The sequence below is a fragment of the Chlorella variabilis genome (assembly GCF_000147415.1).
Source record: "Chlorella variabilis unplaced genomic scaffold CHLNCscaffold_10, whole genome shotgun sequence".
NCBI classification, from domain to species: domain Eukaryota; kingdom Viridiplantae; phylum Chlorophyta; class Trebouxiophyceae; order Chlorellales; family Chlorellaceae; genus Chlorella; species Chlorella variabilis.
The window spans coordinates 285,128-303,238 of record NW_005435078.1 but is presented as its reverse complement, the minus strand read 5'-3'; the positions used below and the strand labels follow the sequence as shown (position 1 = coordinate 303,238).

At 68.7% G+C, this 18,111-nt stretch overlaps 5 protein-coding genes across 5 annotated transcripts in view; 2 read left to right on the top strand and 3 right to left on the bottom strand.

The window, feature by feature from the left end:
- The window catches only part of CHLNCDRAFT_133784 (hypothetical protein), a gene marked incomplete at both ends in the record, with an annotated part of 5,727 nt that extends 5,387 nt beyond the window's left edge, over positions 1–340 (top strand). Inside the window, one exon of the mRNA XM_005847663.1 lies at positions 220–340. Coding sequence (XP_005847725.1) covers positions 220–340 — 121 coding nt within the window. The remainder of the gene's footprint in view (positions 1–219) is intronic.
- Positions 341–781: 441 nt separating this feature from the next.
- Positions 782–1,710, bottom strand: CHLNCDRAFT_133783 (expressed protein; the record flags this gene model as incomplete). The annotated part of the gene is made up of 5 exons (XM_005847494.1): positions 782–859; positions 1,107–1,184; positions 1,299–1,353; positions 1,473–1,539; positions 1,623–1,710. 5 exons carry the CDS (start codon positions 1,708–1,710, stop codon positions 782–784), a joined length of 366 nt encoding a protein of 121 aa, XP_005847556.1.
- A 5,087-nt stretch (positions 1,711–6,797) lies between these two features.
- CHLNCDRAFT_35393 (hypothetical protein) lies at positions 6,798–8,707 on the top strand (the record flags this gene model as incomplete). Its single annotated transcript, XM_005847662.1, has 6 exons — positions 6,798–7,139; positions 7,233–7,396; positions 7,560–7,660; positions 7,871–7,954; positions 8,201–8,270; positions 8,494–8,707. Exons 1-6 carry the CDS (start codon positions 7,038–7,040, stop codon positions 8,705–8,707), a joined length of 735 nt encoding a protein of 244 aa, XP_005847724.1. The 5' UTR covers positions 6,798–7,037.
- Positions 8,708–8,877: 170 nt separating this feature from the next.
- Positions 8,878–12,011, bottom strand: CHLNCDRAFT_133779 (hypothetical protein; the record flags this gene model as incomplete). Its single annotated transcript, XM_005847493.1, has 8 exons — positions 8,878–9,414; positions 9,542–9,712; positions 9,862–10,081; positions 10,193–10,286; positions 10,525–10,592; positions 10,765–11,336; positions 11,491–11,869; positions 11,965–12,011. The coding sequence occupies 8 exons, from the start codon at positions 12,009–12,011 to the stop codon at positions 8,878–8,880; spliced, it is 2,088 nt and encodes a 695-aa protein (XP_005847555.1).
- A 388-nt stretch (positions 12,012–12,399) lies between these two features.
- Positions 12,400–17,889, bottom strand: CHLNCDRAFT_133778 (hypothetical protein; the record flags this gene model as incomplete). The annotated part of the gene is made up of 9 exons (XM_005847492.1): positions 12,400–12,498; positions 12,718–12,846; positions 13,061–13,579; positions 13,756–14,433; positions 14,629–15,774; positions 15,998–16,740; positions 16,916–17,173; positions 17,358–17,507; positions 17,667–17,889. 9 exons carry the CDS (start codon positions 17,887–17,889, stop codon positions 12,400–12,402), a joined length of 3,945 nt encoding a protein of 1,314 aa, XP_005847554.1.
- Between the last annotated feature and the right edge of the window lie 222 nt (positions 17,890–18,111).

Genomic DNA, 18,111 nt, shown 5'->3' with positions numbered 1-18,111 from the left:
GGCGCCGTGCCTGGGGCAAGCGAGGGCAGAGCGGGGCCCCGCGGCAGCGACGGCGGCGGGGCGGAGCCCTCGCCTCAACCGCCGCGGCAGCCCTGGCAGCTGCCCCGGCAGCCATCTCCCTCCTCTGAGCAGCAGCAGGATGCCCAGGTGGGTAAGCAGCAGCGCGGGGCGCCTGCGAGCAGCGCTGCCCTGCAACGCATCGCCGCATCCGTCCGGCAGAAGCCGGCGACTGCTTCGGCCGCCCGAGCAGCAGCTGAGGGTGCGTGCCAGCCGGCGTCTGGTGGCGGCTCTGCCGCTGCGGCAGCAGCGGGGCCGCAGCCGGTGCAGCCGCCAGCCGTAGAGCAGATGCTGCGTGGGATTCATTTGGATGGAGAGGAGCCCCAGCCGCCAGGCAGCTGAGCAGAAGCCAGCATGGCGCAGCAAAGCTCACGGCAGCGGCAGCGGTGGCTGCGGAGCGGGGGAGCCTGGGGGGGCATACCCGCCGCCCTTCAGCGATCCGGGGATTGCAGGAAAGCTACAGCATTTTTGCCAATTCATGCAAGGGGTTCCAATTTGCTAGCAACCGCTTCATTGCACAGGAAAATGTAAGCGGGGGAAAAGAATGAGAAGCAAGATTCCGATCAGACAGCTGCATCATGTGGGACACGCATGGAGTAGGCCTGCTGACAGTGTGAACACGCCTATACAAGGTTCATCATGCCCGCTTCCGCCGCCTTTTCACCGCCGGCAGGCCCTGCTTTGTGCCAGGTTGCTTCGTTAGGGCGGACCCCCAGCCCCCGCTTTATGCCGTCCTGTCCATCCCCCTGAGCGGAGCCACCGCCTCCTTGTCAAAGCCAGAGATGTGGAAGTTGAGGCTCCGCTGAGGGGGCTGGACAGAACGGCTCGAAGCGGGGGCTGGGGGTCAAGCAAGCTAGCACAAAGCAGGGCCTCACGGCGGTGAGCGACAGGACAGGCAGGCATGGTGGCAATTCTCTGGGCGTGCTCACACCGCCAAGCAGGTACCAATGCATGCCTGTCGCGCTTCATGCAGCTGTGTGATCGGAACGCCATGAGAAAAACAGAACGCGTGCGCCGCGCTTGGCTGTGCATCACCGCCGTATGCGCACTCCACGATCCCCCTGAGATAGAGTGGGCTGCATGCTGCCGCTGCTGCCGCGCTGGTTCATGCTGGCCCGGTGCTGCGCCTGCAGGGAGCGGCGGGCCCGCATCAGCAGCTGGCGTCGAAGAGGCGGGTCTAGACGGGTTGGGCAGGTAGAGGTGAAGGTGACCCCAAGGTGCGCCGCCACAGCTGCACGCACCTTGAGCGCCTCTATCTCATGCCGCTTCTCAGCCAGCGAGGGCTTGTCCCGCTTCCTGCAGGGGAGGGACAATCACGGCCAGAGGTGTTGCAGGTGAAGAGCGGTGGCGGCAGTGGTGACGGGGGCGGCGGGGCGGCAGGCGGCGATGCAGTGCCCAGGCCAATCCCAGCGCACTTGAGCCCTAGCGCCTCCTGCACCGGCGGAAGCTTCTTCAGCGCGAAATGGAATAGCAGGAGCCAGCCTGCGGGAGTTGGGCGGGTCGGGGTTTCGTTCAGGAGACAAATCGCAAGCGTGGGCGGACCATACAACCCTAGAGACACCCACATGCGGTGGCAGCCGTCGCCAGCAGCGCCACGGTACCCAGCACCATGGCAAACGATGCTAGGCCCTCGGCCACTGCCCCTCGCGGCATAGCTGTGCCGCTGATGCCGTGCGGATTGCTAGCAAGTGTCGAAGCACGCGACGGAGCGCCCCCAGCTTGGGTTTCACAAACAGCTGGAGCCGTCCTCGCTGGCGTCACTGTTGGCGGCGAATGGCGGCTAGATCCCCCCACCAATCCGCGCTCTTAGCCCCGGAACTGTAGGTTGAAAGGCGGCCTGCAATTATGAAATGTATCTTCAACACATAATGGAGGTCTGCATGTCTGGCATGTCTAAGAACAGGCACGGTGAAGGCGCTTGGCGGCCTCACGTGGGCAGCAAGGTGCCTGCACAGAGATGGGCCTGATTTAAAAGAGGGAGTGCACGTCATCCGTGGAAAAGTTATGAACGAAGAAATTCATGCAGCAGCTCGTTAATCTGAAGCAAGCGCCGTGAGGAGGTCGAGGCCAGGCGGGGCTGCGGGATAGTGCCGCCTGCCTCCCGCCACAGTTCGTTGCAGGCAACAGTCATCCTGAGGTGCCATGCGATGTACTGCCTGGATCCAAAACTGGGGGTCAACGGCATCTGAGGAAAAGAAAGAAAGGCAGGCGGCCTTGTCAGCCATCGCCTGCTCTGCACGTGTAGGAGGTCACTCTGCTGCTTTGTTTCTGACTGCCTGCCACAACTCGCCATGGCCTCCCGCAGTTCCCTGGTGGTGTGCCTGCTGCTGGCCCTGGCTGCCACGCTCTGCCACGGCCGCCAGCTGCTCCAGGTGGGCCGTAGAGTGTGGTCCAGGTGACGCTGAGGCCTTGGGAGGAGGCTGCTGAGCCTGGGAGCTGGGTTGGGGCGTCCAAGCGCTCGCCGCCGCGGACCCCCACACCGCTCCTGTCCAGCTTAGGGCACCCCAAGCCGCCTGGGAGCTACTAGCACACAGTAGGGTGCAGCAGGGCTGCAGGCGCCGCCTGCAAAGGTACTGCCACCAACTCTGCCCGCCTCGCCGCGCGTCGCCCGCCGCGTGGTTTGCCGCTGTGCAGACCGACCTCGAGGACCCAGCCTCCTGGATCGACCCCAGCGGCACTCCCCCAGAGGCAAGCCGGCTGTCTGCCACGCTGGCATTGGGCTCGACGGGGCTCCCTGCACCGGTGAAACTTGACACAAGTCCCTCCTTCACGCGCCGGGCGGCGCCGCTGCTGCTGTGCCCCGCCTGCAGTGCACCGGCTCCCTCTTTGCCGGCAACCAATGGGCCGGCGATGAGATTGAGTGCCACGTGTGCAACAACGACTGGCAGCTGAAGGTCTGGTCGGTCGGGGGGTGCATTGCCGGGGGGGCGCCAAGGCATGCGCCTGCCAGCGGCTCGCCTCTCACCGCGCACGCACCGTACCCATCGGAGCGACGACGGACGTTCTCATTCGGCGCTGCACCTCCCACTGCTGCGCCTCGCGCTGCCCGCAGTGCGACCTTGACACAGACATTGCCGGGGACGACTCGGTGAGCGGCGCCCGCCACGCTTTCCACCCAGAGCGGCACGGGGGCGCCAGGGCTGCAGCTGGGCGCCAGGGCTGCAGCTAGGCCCTGTGTCCCCCCCTGCCCTGCCCATTCCCTCTCCTGCTGCACCTTGCTCGCACCCCGGCTGCGGCAGCAAGCCTCACCGCCCGCGCCGCCGATGCTGCCGCGTGCCGCCCCTGCCTCTGCCGCCGCCTCTGCCGCCGCCTCCTGCCGCAGGCCAAGTGCAAGTTTGACCGCGCGGGGCTGGCCCAGGCCGTCAGCAACGACCAGGAGTTTGACTGCGTGCTGGACAACTCGAAGAAGCCGCCGGTGAGCTGAGCTGGTGCCAGGCTGGCACGACGGCACCTCCCGCACACTGCGGCACGCATGCCCAGGCGGAGATCTGTGGCCTGGCTGGCGCCTGGCCCTGCGTGCCTGCTACCAAGGTGTCAGTGTGCATAGCCGGTGCCAACCATTGGAGGCGCTGGCTGCTCACAACCCTGCCCCGCTGTGGGCGCCTCTCCTTGGCTGCAGCTGCAGTGCGACTGGCCCAAGCTCCAGCGCGACCTGCCCGGCTGCGCCTAGGAGCCGGTCAGGCGCATCCTGGCGGTGAGCGCTGCTGCCAGCTCCTGCCGCCGTGCCTCTGCTGCTGCGCCTGCGGTCCTGTGCGCCCGCCGGTGGCGCATGGTGCAGCCGGGCGGCTTCTCGCCCTGCTGTGCCGCCTGCCCCCAACTTCTCCGCCGCTGCTTGCACATGTGGCAACTGTGTGCAGACCTGGAATCCTGTGGAGTGAGCGGCAGCAAGCTCAGCTGGGCATGAAAGTGGATGCCCTGATGCAATGAACCCTGGCGTTGCTCAGCGCTGGCTGGTGTTGTTTAGCGTTTTCCTCAAGCAGGCCACTGCTGTTTGTTCTGTGTCTCCCTTACACGCCGCTCAAATGAATGTGCACAGGGCAGGCGCGTCCCGCCGGAACGGTGACGGATTGTAATGAAGTTGTCACATGTGATCTTGAGCGCCAGGTAGCAGGCACGAATACCTCAGGTTGTTGCATGCCGTGGGGGCCTGCGACCTCAAAACCCAACACCTTTCAGTCGTTCCTCAGCGTGAAAGGCACAGATACAATGGCAGGCTCTCGAACCGTGGCCTGGGCCGTCTGCCTGCTGCTGGCCGCCACAGTCCAAGGCCGCACCTTACTCCAGGTCGAACGGGAGCTGCACAGGCCAGGGCATGCAGGCCAGGGAGGAGCACAGCCAGCGACCTGCCGACAGGGCCAAGCCAGGCAGGCTGCTCATGCCACGCCGCCTGCCGCTGCGCCGACCGCCGCCGGGGTGTGCCGCCGCCTGCCCGGTGCAGGCAGAGGACCCCGCCTCCTGGATCGATCCCAGCGGCGTGCCCCAGGAGGCGAGCAGCGGCTGCGTGCCACGGACGGCTGCTGCCAGCCTGCTGCCTGCCTGCCTGACTCCAGCCTGCTGAGCAGGAACTAGCTGGCAGCTACCTGGTCTCAACCGACTCGGATGCAGCGATGTGTGAGGCCCGCTTGCCCGCCGCCCGCCTGCGACTGCTCGCAGTGCTCGCCCTCGACGTCTGCCGGCAATGAGTGGGAGGGGGATGAGATCACTTGCACCGTATGCGACGCCACCTACAGGCTGAGGGTCTGTCGCCGCCTGGCACTGGGTACCGGGCGATGTGCCATGCACATGCTGCCGCCACGTAAAGAGCATCTCAGACTGCTACTTCAACCTGATGCACAAGCCTCAGCCTCAGGGGCTGCCTGTGACCACCGCTGGCGGGCCGCTTTCCCCTCCCGTGTCCCTATGCCTGCAGTGCGAGCTGGACACGGATGTGGCTGGCGATGATGAGGTGCGCTGGAACTGCGGTGCACTGCGGAGAGTTGGAGGTCGCCAGCAGGGCTGGTGCCTGGACGGACACCCGGGCGTTCATGCGGGCCGGCGCGCCTGTCCCGCTGTCCCGCTGCCCTGCCGTGCCCCCGCAGGCCAAGTGCCAGTTCGGGCCGGTGGCGGGCGCCGCCGGCGCCGAGAGCACGGCGCCGGTCTGGTTTGAGTGCCGCCGCATCCTCGGCCAGACCCCTCCGGTGAGGCGCTCTGCGCAGATGCTGGTTGTCCTGCGCCGTCTCAAGTAGTTCAAGGCTGGCCTGCGCGATGGCACCGGCTGTACCGACATCCCCCTGCCACCGTGGCGTGCAGCAGCAGTGCGATTGGACCGCTCTGGAGAGCAGCCTGCCCGAGTGCGCCGTGGAGCCGGTCAGGCGCATCATGGCGGTGGGTTGCGGCGGCGGCTGCCCTGTCGGCGTTTGCAGTGGACTGATCGATTGCGGAACTCCCTTGCGTGTTGGGCGTCCCCGAAGAGAAGGCTGCTGCCTGCTGTCTGCGCAGACCTGGATCCCGATTGAGTGAGAGGCGGCGGCGGGCATGCACATGTGCAAATACTTATGGCGCCAGCGCCCACCTTGGTGAATGGGGCCCTTGGCCCTCTTCGCCCATCCACCTGTGTGCATCAGCAAGCTTTGCACAGCTCCTGTGGTGCTCCTTGCAAAAATGGTATAGGACATTAGTAATCATTACTAGCCTACAAAGCTTCATTCAGCACACAGACCGGCCGCCTCTTGCTCGAGGGCGGCCCACTTTGGCCTGGGCAGCCCGGGCCGCCCTCCCCCCCCCGGGCGCATGTTCGGTGTTGGAGGGGTGTGCCCAGCGATAGGGGGCCCCTGAAGGCATGCGCCGAGGCCGGGAAGCGTGGTTCGGCGCTGCTGCACGCTTGGCGATTTGAACAGAACCACGTGCCGCCGAGCTGCGGCCGCAGTTTCCGGCCCACGGTCTACGGTCGCAAGCCACGGGACTCGGCGGCACGGCGTTTGGCCCCAAGCTTGCTGCCGCCGCCGCCGCCGCCGTGCCCGGGGGGCAGCGCGGCGGCGGCGGCACGCTGCGACGCCCCCGTGCTGCCGAGCTGCGGCCGTAGTTTCCTGCCAGAAGGCCACAGCCACGGGACTCGGCGGCACGGCGTTTCGGTCCACGGCTTGCTGCCGCCGCCGTCGCAGGGGTGCTGCCTGCGGCGGCGGCGGCACGGCGTTTGGGTCCACGGCTTGCTGCCGCTGCCGCCGCCGCAGGGGTGCTGCCTGCGGCGGCGGCGGTAGCGCACGTGGCAACCCCCCGCGTTTCCTTGCCTCCCATCCACCGGACCCCGTCCTGCGCTTCACTTTGTTTAGGGAGGGGCTGCTCACTGCTCATTGCTCATTGCTCATCGCACACTGCTCAACGCTCATTGCCCTATATCCCACCCAGCCGCAGGACTCCACTGCCGCCCGCGCCCCGCCCCATCTGGCCGCTTGCGCGCCCCATCCCCCCTCGATGGGGCCCACCCACACCGGGGCCTCGCCCCCTCCCGCCCACTGCTTTCTCAACGGCCCCGAGCCGGGGCTGCCCTCATTGCATACATAGTGCGCCTTTCCCTGCTTTTCTAGTGACCTAGCGTTCCGCACTGCCGTTTGGCCAGCCCATGCTCCCGTACCGTTGCGTTTCTCCCCAATGCGCCATGCCACTTTGCCAGTCATACACACGTTTCGATGCGTGCCCTGTCAGCTGCTTGCGTTGCATGTCGCCTTGCTCCACCCCTGTTTTATTGCTTTCTCTGCTTTCGCCCGGTTCCCGTCCCGTTTCGGCGGGGAGTCTATGTTGCAAGCTAGTTCTTGCTTTACCAGACTTTAAGCCCACACAAGCACAAGCAAGCCAAGTGCAGCCAGACTGAAGGCGACGTAGACCCAACTTGATAATCGCGCGGCGCCCACCCGTCGGCTCTCGCGCTGCGCATTCAAGCGAATGCACTGAGTCACACAGCCCCTGCGCGCTTGGGGTAAACTAGCTCTCACTTCCGACAGGCAATGCTGCGGGTTGCGGCCCGGCAGCTCGCAGTAGCTCGCCCAGCCACCTCTCTCGCACGCCCGCGCTCATCCCGTCGCCAGGCCTGCTCCGCGACCATGATGGTGCGCCGCTGCCCACGCCCGCCGCCGCCGCCGCCATGCACGCCGCTGCCGCTGCCGACGCTGGCTGCCCCGCCCCCCCTCGCTTTGCCGCAGGTGTCTCCGCCGGAGCTGGCGGCGCGGCGTGCGGGCATCAGCCTGCACGAGGCCTTTGCGGTGGACCAGGTCAACTTGGTGGAGCGGCTGGGGCAGGAGGTCTTCCTCTCGCTGTCCCGAGAGTTCTACGACAGAGTCTATGCAGACCCAGACCCATCTTTTCAGTGAGTTTAAGCTTTATGATTTGGCCAACCAATGGATGATTGGGAGGAGGGCTGGCTCCCCAGGGCCGGAGGCATCAGGGGGGCCTGCGCGGCGGCCGCACGCCCCAGGCAGGCTGCCGGCATGCCGTCACGCCGCATGCCTCCACGCCACCCTCCCCTGCAGCGCCGTGTTTGCGCACTCCCCCAAGGAGACCGCCATACGCAACAACTTCGAGTTTCTTGTGCAGCGCTTTGGGGGCCCGCCGCTCTACTCGCAGCGGAAGGGTGAGGATGGCGCTGGATGCCGGCTGGCTCCGGCAGCTCACGGGCGGCGGAGCAGCGGCAGGCTTGGGCCTGGAGGGTTTGGGTGGTGGCCGTGGGCCTGGGACGGTAGGGGCCAGGTAGCGCTGCCAGCTGCTGCCGCGTGCGCCGCCGCCTGCGGCCCGGCAGACCGCCAAGCAGACGCGCCTGCCCGGCGCCGTGTTCCTGCCGCAGGCCACCCCGCCCTCCCTCGGCGCCATGCCCCACACGACTGCTCCGAGGCGACGGCGGAGCGCTGGATGATGCACATGGATGCAGGTGGGCGGCCCCCTAGCCACTGGATAGTGCGTTGGAGCAAACCCCATGACTGGAGGCATGCCAGCTGGCTGGCCAGAGAGGAAGAGACAGAGAGGCCTGGCGTGGCCCACCCGCCCGCCTGCTGTGTCCCACCGAGTGCCAGCTGCCTGGCTGCTGCAGCCTGCCCGCCTGCCTGCTGCCCGCGCTGCTGCCCCGCCCGCCAACCAACACGCGCCCCCACTGCTTCCCTGCGGCTCCCTAGTGCAGCGCTGGCGGCGGTACCAGAGGTGGATGCCGACTCCCGCCAGCGGCTGCACGCCTACTTCAGGCACACATGGTGCGCCGCCGCCGCACGTCGCTGCGCATGATGCGTGTCTGTGTGCGTGGGGCGGGCGGAGGCTGCGCTGCGCTGCCTTGATGGGAAGGGCCGGCTGCAGCTGCCAGGCAGCTTCTGTGGCGCTTCCCCGAGCCTGCCTGTCGCCGCCGCAGCCGCAGCCGTGCTTGTGACCGGCCCGCTCTGCACATGCCCTTCTGGCTGCCCCCGGCCGGCTTCCCTGCAGCTTCTTCCTGGTGGTGGCGCAGGAGATGCGGCAGAGCATGGAGCGCAGCGCTGCGGCCCAGCAGCAGCGCGCGGCTGCCGCAGCAGCACCGGCTGCCCCAGCCGCAGCGGCCGCCGCGGCGGCAGGGCCGGGGCAGCAGCAGCGGCAGCAGGTGGTGCCGTCTGGCTGCCCGATGCATGCCCAGGCTGCGCCGCCGGCTGCCGGCCAGGCCTGAGGGAGCTCAGCATGCCACTGAGAGACTGTGACACAGCTACATGTGCCGAGTGAGGGGATGCAAGCAACACCGGTGTAACACTGCTCCGCACAACACCATGAACTTATTGTCAGATCCCATGACTGCGTCATCGCAGCAGCGCAAGCCGTGAACTTGCAGCATGGGAGGGCCTAGCCAGCAGGCCGAGGAGCGCCTTCCGAGCCGGCCTCCTGCTGCTGCCGCAGCAGCAGGCGGCACGCCGCTCGGTGGCCCGCCCGCCAGTCTGCGTGGCTGCACGCCTCGCTGCAGTACCGCACCACGCCGCACCCGCCGCAGCGCCGCCCCCGCAGCGCCGCCTCGCTGGGACCGGACAGGTTGGTGCACCGCGGGTTGGCGCAGCTGCGCAGCGCCAGGGCTCGGGCTCGCTGCACCGCAACCTCAGGCGTCATGGGGGCCTCTGGCAGGGGCATGCAGCTGTCGCTGTCGGCATAGGCCAGCAGGAGGCGTGCCAGCTCAGCGCGGCCCATGCGCTCGGGGTCGCACCGGCGCAGGGCGGCCACGGCGGTCGTCTCCGCTGCAGCCCCCTGCTCCTGCTCCTGCTGCTGCTCCTGCTGCCGGCTGAGCGGCGCAGGTCGCTCGCCGATGCCGCCACCGCCGCCGCCGCCGCCGCTCTCCTTCACGCAGGCCGCCAGCTGCACGAACACCGCCTGCAGCATATCGCTGGTCGTCTGCAGGCGCAGGGCTCACAAGGCAGGCATGTTTCCAGGGGGGCAGCCTCTTGCACGGGGCTTCCCCGCGCAGCCCTGCCCTAGGGTCGGCGTGCACCGCCACGTCAGCAGCCGCTCCCTGCCAAACCTGGTACATATCGGGATCAGCGACGGGGTAGGCGCGGTCGATCTCCGCCGGCGGCTTGGCGCCCAGCTGGCACAGCAGGCGCAGCAGCGAGCGCCGCTGGAGCAGCAGGGGCGCCAGGTGCGGCCACGTGCCCAGCAGCTGCCCTATTGAGATGACGGCCCGGGTGGCACACTGGCACGGGGAGAGGCGAGGCTGCGGAGAAGAGCAGGGAAGGGCGCGCGCCAGTGGCAGCGGTTCCATGCGTGAGCTCCAGCGCAGCCGGCGGCGCGCAGCGCAGGCAGGGCGACAGCGGCTGCTCTCCTGCGCAGCCGCGGGCTCACCAAGCACAGGATGCCCTCTGCCGCCGCCAGCAGCGCCAGGGGGCCGGCATGGTTGGCCAAGAGCAGGTCGGCGCGGGCGGGGCTGGACAGCAAACATCTGAGCATCGTGAAGTGTTGGGAAACGTTGACATTAATCTCCGGCAGCCCTGGTTGTGCGTCCAGCAGCCCTGGGTGTGCTGCCAGGGCCTCCAGGTAACACACAGCCAGGCACTGCAGCCGCCTGCAGGTAGCGGCCAGCAGCGCGTGGGAGATGGGCGGGCACTCCAGCGGTACGCCCGACAGGAATGGAAGCCAGCAAGGGCAAACCCCTTACCTAGCTGTTGTGGACCACCTGGTCGCCTCCGACGGAGGCACCGCCAGCACGCTCAGCCTGTGCACGCAGCTGGGCACAGGCGCCAGGAAGACGCCGTGCAGAGGAGTAAGGACTGCATGCTTGAGAGGTGGAAGGACGGAGAGGCCGGGAGGTGTGCTGCTGGTTGCGGCACCGCCCGCCGCGGCCGACGTGCCCCACTCAAGCTTGCATGCGGCCATGGCGAGATGGAATGCCGCCGGCATGGCTGCCTCTTCTGCTGGGATGTCTGCCGCCGCTGGATTTGCGCAGGCACTCGTTTGGACCAGCACAAAGGCCAACGTTCTGGCAGTGAACATGCTGACGTCAGCGACCAGAAAATGCGGCGCAGTCGGCGTTGCTGTCGAGCGGACCAGGCGTGGCAAAGTGCCGGTGGAGGCAGCTGCGGCAGCGAGGGACGGGGCAGCCAAGGGTCAGCGGATGGAAGCAGAAGCAGCGCAGTCGCAGGCGCACTGCTGATCTGCCGCAGCCGCATGGGCGCTGCACACATGCAATCCCCCACTCCCCCTCCCTCCCTGCTGCCAATGCAGATGCAGGCGGCAGTTGCAGCTCACTTCAGGCCCTTCGCCAGATCGAGCATAAAGTCTTGGAACCCAGGCTGGTAGGTGGTCCACAGCAGCTGCGCCGCAGCCTGCAGCTCCGCCGAGCCCGCGGGCGAGGCCCCGGGCGCGGCCGCCGCCGCGCAGGCCAGCAGGCGCAGGACGTCTTGCAGCGCGCCGCCGCCCAGCTGGCGCACCGCGGCGGCGGCCATACGCAGCTGGGCCTGGCGGGCCGCCTCTGCCGAGGCCTGCTCGGCGCCTACGTCTTGCAGGAGGATGGCCAGAGTGTCGATCGCCACGATGACCAGCTGCGTGCCCTCGGCGGGCGGCATGGCCGGGACCGCCTCCGGCAGGAGGCGCAGCAGGCCGGCTGTCGCGCGCAGCGCCGCGTCCCAGGCGTCCCGCTGCTGCCGCGTGCGGCGCAGGCAGGGCAGGCCCAGCAGGCCCAGGCACAGCCTGTACCTGGCGGGCGCGCCCTGCACGTCTGCGCGGCCCGCGGCCGCCAAGCAGTCTGTCAGCAGCTGGGCGAGCTTCGCCTGCAGGGCCGCCTCCGAGGACTGCACCGCCTCCCACGCCTGGGTCTCGGGCTGCAGCACTTCGCCCCAGGAGTAGAAGAGCACGAGCGGAAGATTGTCATCTGCAGGAAGGCAGGACAGGGAGGCGTGTAGGCCCGGCGGCTTAGAGTGTGCGGGACGCAGCCTCGTGCTGGCCGCACCCGGCCTTGCTGTAGCCATGTCGTACTGTAGCATCATCTGCCGCCAGATTCACCACGGCATCGCAGCAGCACTCGAAATGGTTGACAAAGGGGTCCAGGTTGCCCCGCGTCGCCAGGTCGCACCCCACTAAGGCCACATGCATCAGCGCGGGAAGCGTGTGCAGCGGCGTGATGCCCGCCGCCCCCAGCCGCAGCGCGTCCGCCTCCGACAGCCGCACCCTGCCGCCATCCACGGCGCGCAGCAGCACGGTGAGCACCGTCGCCGCCGAGGCGCATGCCAGGAGGCTTGTTTTGGTGGGGGCCGCCAGCGGCCCACAGGTGGCGGCCAAGTGGACGGCGGCAGGGAGCGCAGCCGCCAGCGCGGTGCTGAAGTGGGACAGCGGACCGATCAAGGCGGACAGCGCGCTGCAGGGCACACGAGAGGGGCTGTACGTGGAGGAAACCCGTCCTCGCGGGCGGCTGCATCGTCGCTGGGCACTCGCAGGTGCCTGCGCGCTCACCTGGCTGCTGCCGTCGGCCACTCCTCGTTGCCCCGCAATTCATCCATCAATTCACAGGCAGCTTGCCACAGCCGCAACGCTTGCTCAAGACTGTCGGGCGGGGAGCGCAGGAGGGGCTGCACCCTCCTGGCATACTGGACCACACGCGACATGGCGACAAATGACGGGCCCAGTTGTGCTGGTGGCTGGCATTTGATGCCCGGCGCCTGGCTGGCGGCGGCGCCGCATGCCTAGCGCGGCCCATGCACCAGTTCTGTGGTTTACACAGAGGATGTGGGGATCACAGCACACAAGTCGGGTCCAGCGACAGAAATGAGCGAGAACAGGTTGAACAGAAGAGGAAAAAAACGCAGGAATCACAGCCCAGTTGGGCCGGCCAAGGCGCCGCAGCCGCCGCCTGGAGCCGCTCGCTCTGGGGCGCCATGCCGGAGCGCCTCACTGCAGCTGCATGTCGTGAATGGCAGCCAGCACCTTGCGGGAGGCGCCATATATCTGGAGGCACCGGTCCTTCGCCTCACACGCTCGGGAGCCCCACTGCGCTTGCGGGAGGCCGGCGGGGCAAAAGGGGCCGGTCAGCGGTGCAACGGTGGGCAGTGGGAGGTCGGCAGCAGCCCAGCACCTGTGCTGCTCCATCCAGGCAGCCACCCCTTGCAGGCACGCTAGCCCGCTCCGCGCGATTGGACGCCTTTGCTCAGGGGCGGCACCGCAAGCAAGCCGCTGTGCCAGGCCACGAGGCGGCCCCGGCAGGCTCACCGGCACGCCAGGCGGCCACCAGTCCGGCTGCTTATTGGCCTTGTACAAGTTCTGTGTGGTGGACGGCAGCTGCCCCGCCGCCTTCCGCTCGTCGTCCACACACTCCTTCACCATGCTCCTCACCAGCTTCTGCAGCGGCAGCGGCGGCGGCGGGACAGCGTGTTCACAGGTTGGCGGCGGTATGCTAAGCAAGCGCGGCGCAGAGGGGAGCACATAGGTGCACACGTGTTGTTGTCCGGCTGGCTCCTCAGAAGGGTACCAAATGCACGCGGAGATCCAAAGCCCCCGGCTGTAAGGCCCCAGCCTGGGCACCCCGGGCAGCTCAGCGGGCCAAGCGGCGCACCTGCAAGTTCTTGATGTGCGTGTGCGCCTCTGCCGGCTGCTGCCAGGCGAAGCTGCGCGCGGCGCGAGCTGCAGCATCGGCCGCCGCCGTCTCCGCGGCCGCGGCTGCCTCCATCACATCCAGGGCCGCCAGCGCGGCGTTGGGCTGGGAGGCGGGGGCCGCGGCCGGCGCGGCGGCTTCCTCCAGCTGCGCCGGCGCTGGCGCCGGCTCGTGCTGCTGGGCGGCGGCGGGCTGCGGGGTGGGCTGCGCCCCGGGAGCGTCCCTGGCAGCTGCCGCCGGCGCCTCTGCTTCGTCGAGCGGCAGCGTGACCTCGCTGCTGCCATCCATGCGCTGCAGGTCTGCCGCCGCGCCCGGGGCTGCTGCGATGCCTGCCTCAGGCACGGGTGCAGCAGCCGCTGTGGGCACCGCTCCGGCGGTGGCGGCGGGTGCCACCTGCGCCGCTCTGCGTGCGCTGCCCGTCACCGCGCCCAGCAGCTGCGTCAGCATGGCCGGGGCTTTGTGGAAGCGGGCGATGACCTCCTGCAGGGGCCAGCGCAGTAAGCACGGGTGTGGGTCAGCCACGCATCAGGAGCATAGCATGCAGGACGCGAGGTACGGCAGCTAGCCTTGGCACGCGCCGGGACTCCCGCGAGGCGGGACAGCAGCAATAGGCGGGCGGGCAGCGCGCCATGCCAGGGAACGCCGCCGCGGCTCACCCGGTCGGCGCTGCTCTGCGGCTGGCTGCCGCCAGACGCACCCTCCTCCCCCTCCGCCTCCTCTGCCTCCTCCTGAGAGCCGCTGCCGCCCTCAGAGCCCTCCTCCTCTTCTTCGCTGCTGCTGCTGGCTTCCTCGGAGCTGCTGCCGCTCTCCTCCTCCTCGGAGCTCGAGCTGCCGCCGCTCGCGGCAGCCGCGCCTGCCGCTGCCACTGCCAGAGCCTCCGCCTTGCTGCCATCCTCCCCATCTTCCCCATCCTCCTCTTCGCTGCTGCTGCTGTCGCTGCCGCTGCCGCTGGCCTCAGGCGAAGCTGCGGCGGCATGGGCGGCTGCGGGGGCGGGGGCCTCCCTCCCGACTACCCTAGGGGCTGCACCACCGGCAGATGCGCTGCCTGCAGACTCGCCCTCAGGCTGGGTGGCGGCTGCGCGCTCCGGGTGCGCAGAAGCCGACGTGTCTGCAGCCTGCTGCGGCGTCTCCTCTTCGTCCTCCTCCTCACTGCTGCTGCTGCTGCTGCCGCTCGCGCCATCCCTGCTTTCCTCCTCGCTGCTGCTGTCGCTCCCTCCACCATGGCCACCGGCTGCACCGCCGCCGGGCACCGAAGCCTCCTCTGGGCCCGTCTGGGCGGCATCTGCTGCTGCAGGAGGGACGGGTGCTGGCCCTGCGGGAGACCGCAGGCCATCCTGCAGCAGGCACAGGGCGGCGCCCCACGGGTCAGCACAGAGAAGCCAGTCAGTACACTGAAGCCCAGGCTGCCAAGCACACGCCTAGCTAGCAGGCACGGCAGGCGGGCTCGAGGCACAGCCCACCGTGCGGCACCCAGCCGGCTGCCAGCAAGCACACCGCCAGCGGCAAGCGGCAGGCAGGCGGGGCCTCACCAGCGGCGTACTCAGCACCAGCTGGCGGCGCACATCTGAGGTGGCAAGCTCGCTGGCGACCGTCTCCTGGCTGTCTTTGGGCTCGCTGCTGCTCCCTCCCTCCCCATCCTCCTCCTCCTCCTCCTCGCTGCTGCTGCTGCTCTCCTCCTTTTCGGCAGGCTGTGGGGCGGCTGCCTCCGTCGCATCTGCCGGCTTGGCTGCAGCGGCAGTGGCGGCGGAAGGGCCCTGCCGTCCATTGTGCTTGTCCTCCTCCTCCTCCTCCTCGCTGCTGCTGCAGCCGCTATCTTTCCCATCTTTCTCGTCCGAGCTACTGCTGCTGTCCTCGCTGCCGCTTTCGCTGCTGCTGCTGCTGGCGCCGCCGCCGGCCGCCGCGACCGCCGGGGCCGCTGGCGGCTGGGGCTGCTTTTGCGCGGCAGGGGGCGGCGCGCCGCCTCCCTCGTCTCCATCCTCCTCTTCGCTGCTGCTGCTGTCGCCACTGCTGCTGTCGTCACTGCTGCTGTCCTCCTCCTCCTCCTCGTCACTGCTGCTGCTGCTGCTGCTGCTGTCCTCAGCAGGTTTCTGCGTTTTACCCGCTGCCGCCGCGGTTGGTGCAGCAGCGGCTTTCACCTGCTTTGCCTCTTCCTCCTCCTCCTCCTCCTCCTCCTCGCTGCTGCTGCTGCTCTCTTCACTAGTGCCCTCCTTGGGCGCTGGCGCTGGCGCGGGCACAGCAGCTGCGGCAGCCGGCTCCTCCTCCTCCTCATCATCGTCGCTACTGCTGCTGCTATTGTGTTCGCTACTGCTGCTGTCACTGCTGCTGCTGCTATGCTCACTGCCTGCTGATGTTGGTGCGGTGGCCGCAGCGGCCACCACTGCCGCTGCTGGCGGTGGAAGCTGCTGCTCCTGCTGCTGCTCCTCCTCCTCCTCCTGCGCCTCACTTCTGCTGGCGCTGTCGTCACTACTGCTACTGCTGCTATCCTCCTCATCACCGCTACTGCTGCTGTCCTCGGTCTCCTCGCTGCTGCTGCTGCTGGCAGTGGCGCCGCAAGCGGCGGCCTGCTGCCTGGCAGCCACCCGCACGCTGCGCTCGCCTGAGGAGCGCGGCGCAGCTGCCGCCTCAGCGGCCGCCACCTCAGCGGCCGCCGCCTCGGCGGCCTTTGCTGCCAGCGCCTGCGCCAGGGGCAGCAGCATTAAGCTGCGATCAGAGGCGAGAATTAGTGGGTGCGGCGGGGGGGGCGCGAGAGGCTGGCCAGAAGGGATGGGGCCATGTCACACGCCGGCGCCGCGGGTGCTCATGCCAACCGCGCCGAGAGGTCACCCTACTGCTGCATCTGCTGCTAGCGGCTCTGCTGATTCGGCTGCACCTCCCCCACCCACCCACAACTCTGCGCACCTCACGATTGAGGCAGGCCTTCTTGTGCTTGGGGTTGGTGCAGGTCTTGCAGGTGCCGCAGCGCAGGCCCTGTGGAGGGCGGCCGCCCTCGGGTGCCGCGGCGGCGGGAGCCGGCTGCTCCTGCTGCTTGGCCGCCTTGTCCTTGCCGCGCCGCTGCTTCTTGGCGCCCGCCGCCGCCTCGGTGCCTGGCGCTGCTGCTGTTGCGGGCTGCTTGTCCTCCACTACAGCCAGCAGGGCTGCCGCGGCCTCCGCCGCGACCACCTGCTTGCCTTTCTTCTTCCGCCGCTTCTTGCCGCTCGCTGGTTCGCCAGCCTCCTGTGCAGGCTCTGTCGCCGCCTTTGCAGCAGGACGAGCAGCAGGGGCGGACGGAGGCGAGGGGGGCGCCACAGCGGTCGCGCCCTTGCTGCGCCTCCGCTTCTTCTTGGCAGCAGCGCCTTGCTGCTGCTCGGCCGCGTGCGCGGCAGCAGGGCTGGGCGAGGGCTCGTCATCCGAAGCCTGCTGCTGCTGCTTGCGCTTGCGCTCCTGTTTGCCGCCCGTCGTGCCTCGCTCATCCTTCTGCTCCTGCTGGGCAGGCGCAGCGGCAGCTGGCGCCTGCTTCGCCTTCTTGCCGCCAGCCTCCGCCAAAGCCCCCTGCTGCAGCCCCTTCTGCTGCTTGCCGCCGCTCTTGGCTGCCTGGGTGGCAGCCGGGGGCTGCTGCTGCTGGCTGGCCTCGGCGGCAGGGACGGGGCTGCCGCCAGCCGCTGCTGCAGCAAGGGCAAGCAGGGTGAGCGAATGGTCAGACCCTATTCGCCTGAATGGCGAACACCAGGCACCCATCCATGAACCCATCCACTGTGATGCAATGGGTTCTGGCAACGCGGTGGCCAAAACTATCGGGCCTGGCAATGCAGACAGCGGCACCAGGCTGCGGGAACTCACCCGAGCCTCGGCGCCGCCGCTTGCGCTGCCGCTCCTCAGTCGCTGCAGCGGGCTTCTCCTCAGTGGCCTGCGCCTGCTGCTGCTGCTGCTTTGCCGGATGCCGCTGCTGCTGCTGCTGCCTGGCGGCGGCCTGGTTGGCTGCCGGCTGCGCGGCGGCGGTGGCGGCGGCTGCGGCGGCAGGCGCGTCCCGCCAGCGCTTCTGCCCGCGGCACGGCTGGCACTCCAGCCGCACCATGCCGGCTCCGTTGGGCAGCACATCTGCAGGGCAGGAGAAAGGGTGAACAGGGGTCAGGGAAGCCTGAGGCGCCTGTCGGTACCGCTTGCATGGCGGCACTCGTAGCGGCACCCAGGAGGCAGCACCCAGGAGAAACAGCACAGAGGCAGCAGCCACAGCCAGCAGCACCCAGGAGGCCAGTATCCAGGCAGGGCCAGCAGCACCCACCAATGATGCCGTCCTCGTCAAAGGCCGGGAAGAAAGCGGGGTTGCCGCCGCCGGCTGGCGCCGCCAGCGCGTCGGCCGGCACCGCCAGTGCCTGCACCGCCACCTGGCCGTGCTCTGGGTATTGCAGCTGGTGGCGGCGCGCGGCCTCGGCTGCACAATAGGACGCAGGGAGGGTGGGGTTGGTGTGCGTGCGTCGAGAGAGATTCAACACGTGCTGTGGGCAGCTATTGCTATCCACTGGAGCTGCATTCAACTGGAGCTGCACTGAACGCGGCGCCGGCAAGCGGCACCCGCCGCCACCAGGCCCACCTTTGACCGCCGCCACGGTGGACGCGTGCGGCACCGCCATCAGAAGCTTGGTCTGCAGGCTGGTCTCCACATAGACGCGCACCACGCCCGCCTGCTGGCCGCGCATCGCAGCCGCCGGGCTGGGCGCCATGCCATTGTTGCCGCCGCCGCCGCCGCCCTTCTTGCCGCCGCCGCCGGGCTTGGCACCGCCCGGCTTGGCCGGCTTACCTGCCCGCTTCTGCATTCGCCTGCGTTGACTTCCCTGGAGCAGGAGAGATTGAGTCGCCGCGCCTGGAACCTTTGGACCACGCCCAGTTAATGCATGCGCCGATGGTTGCAGCCCCGCGCCTCTTGGCAGCCTCAGGGCGCGAATGGCGGTGTTTAGGTTATGCGGATGTGCCTTTGGGAGCCCCAGAGCGCGGATTGTTTGTTTGGCGGCGGCCAAGGTACAATCAGAAGTACGGCG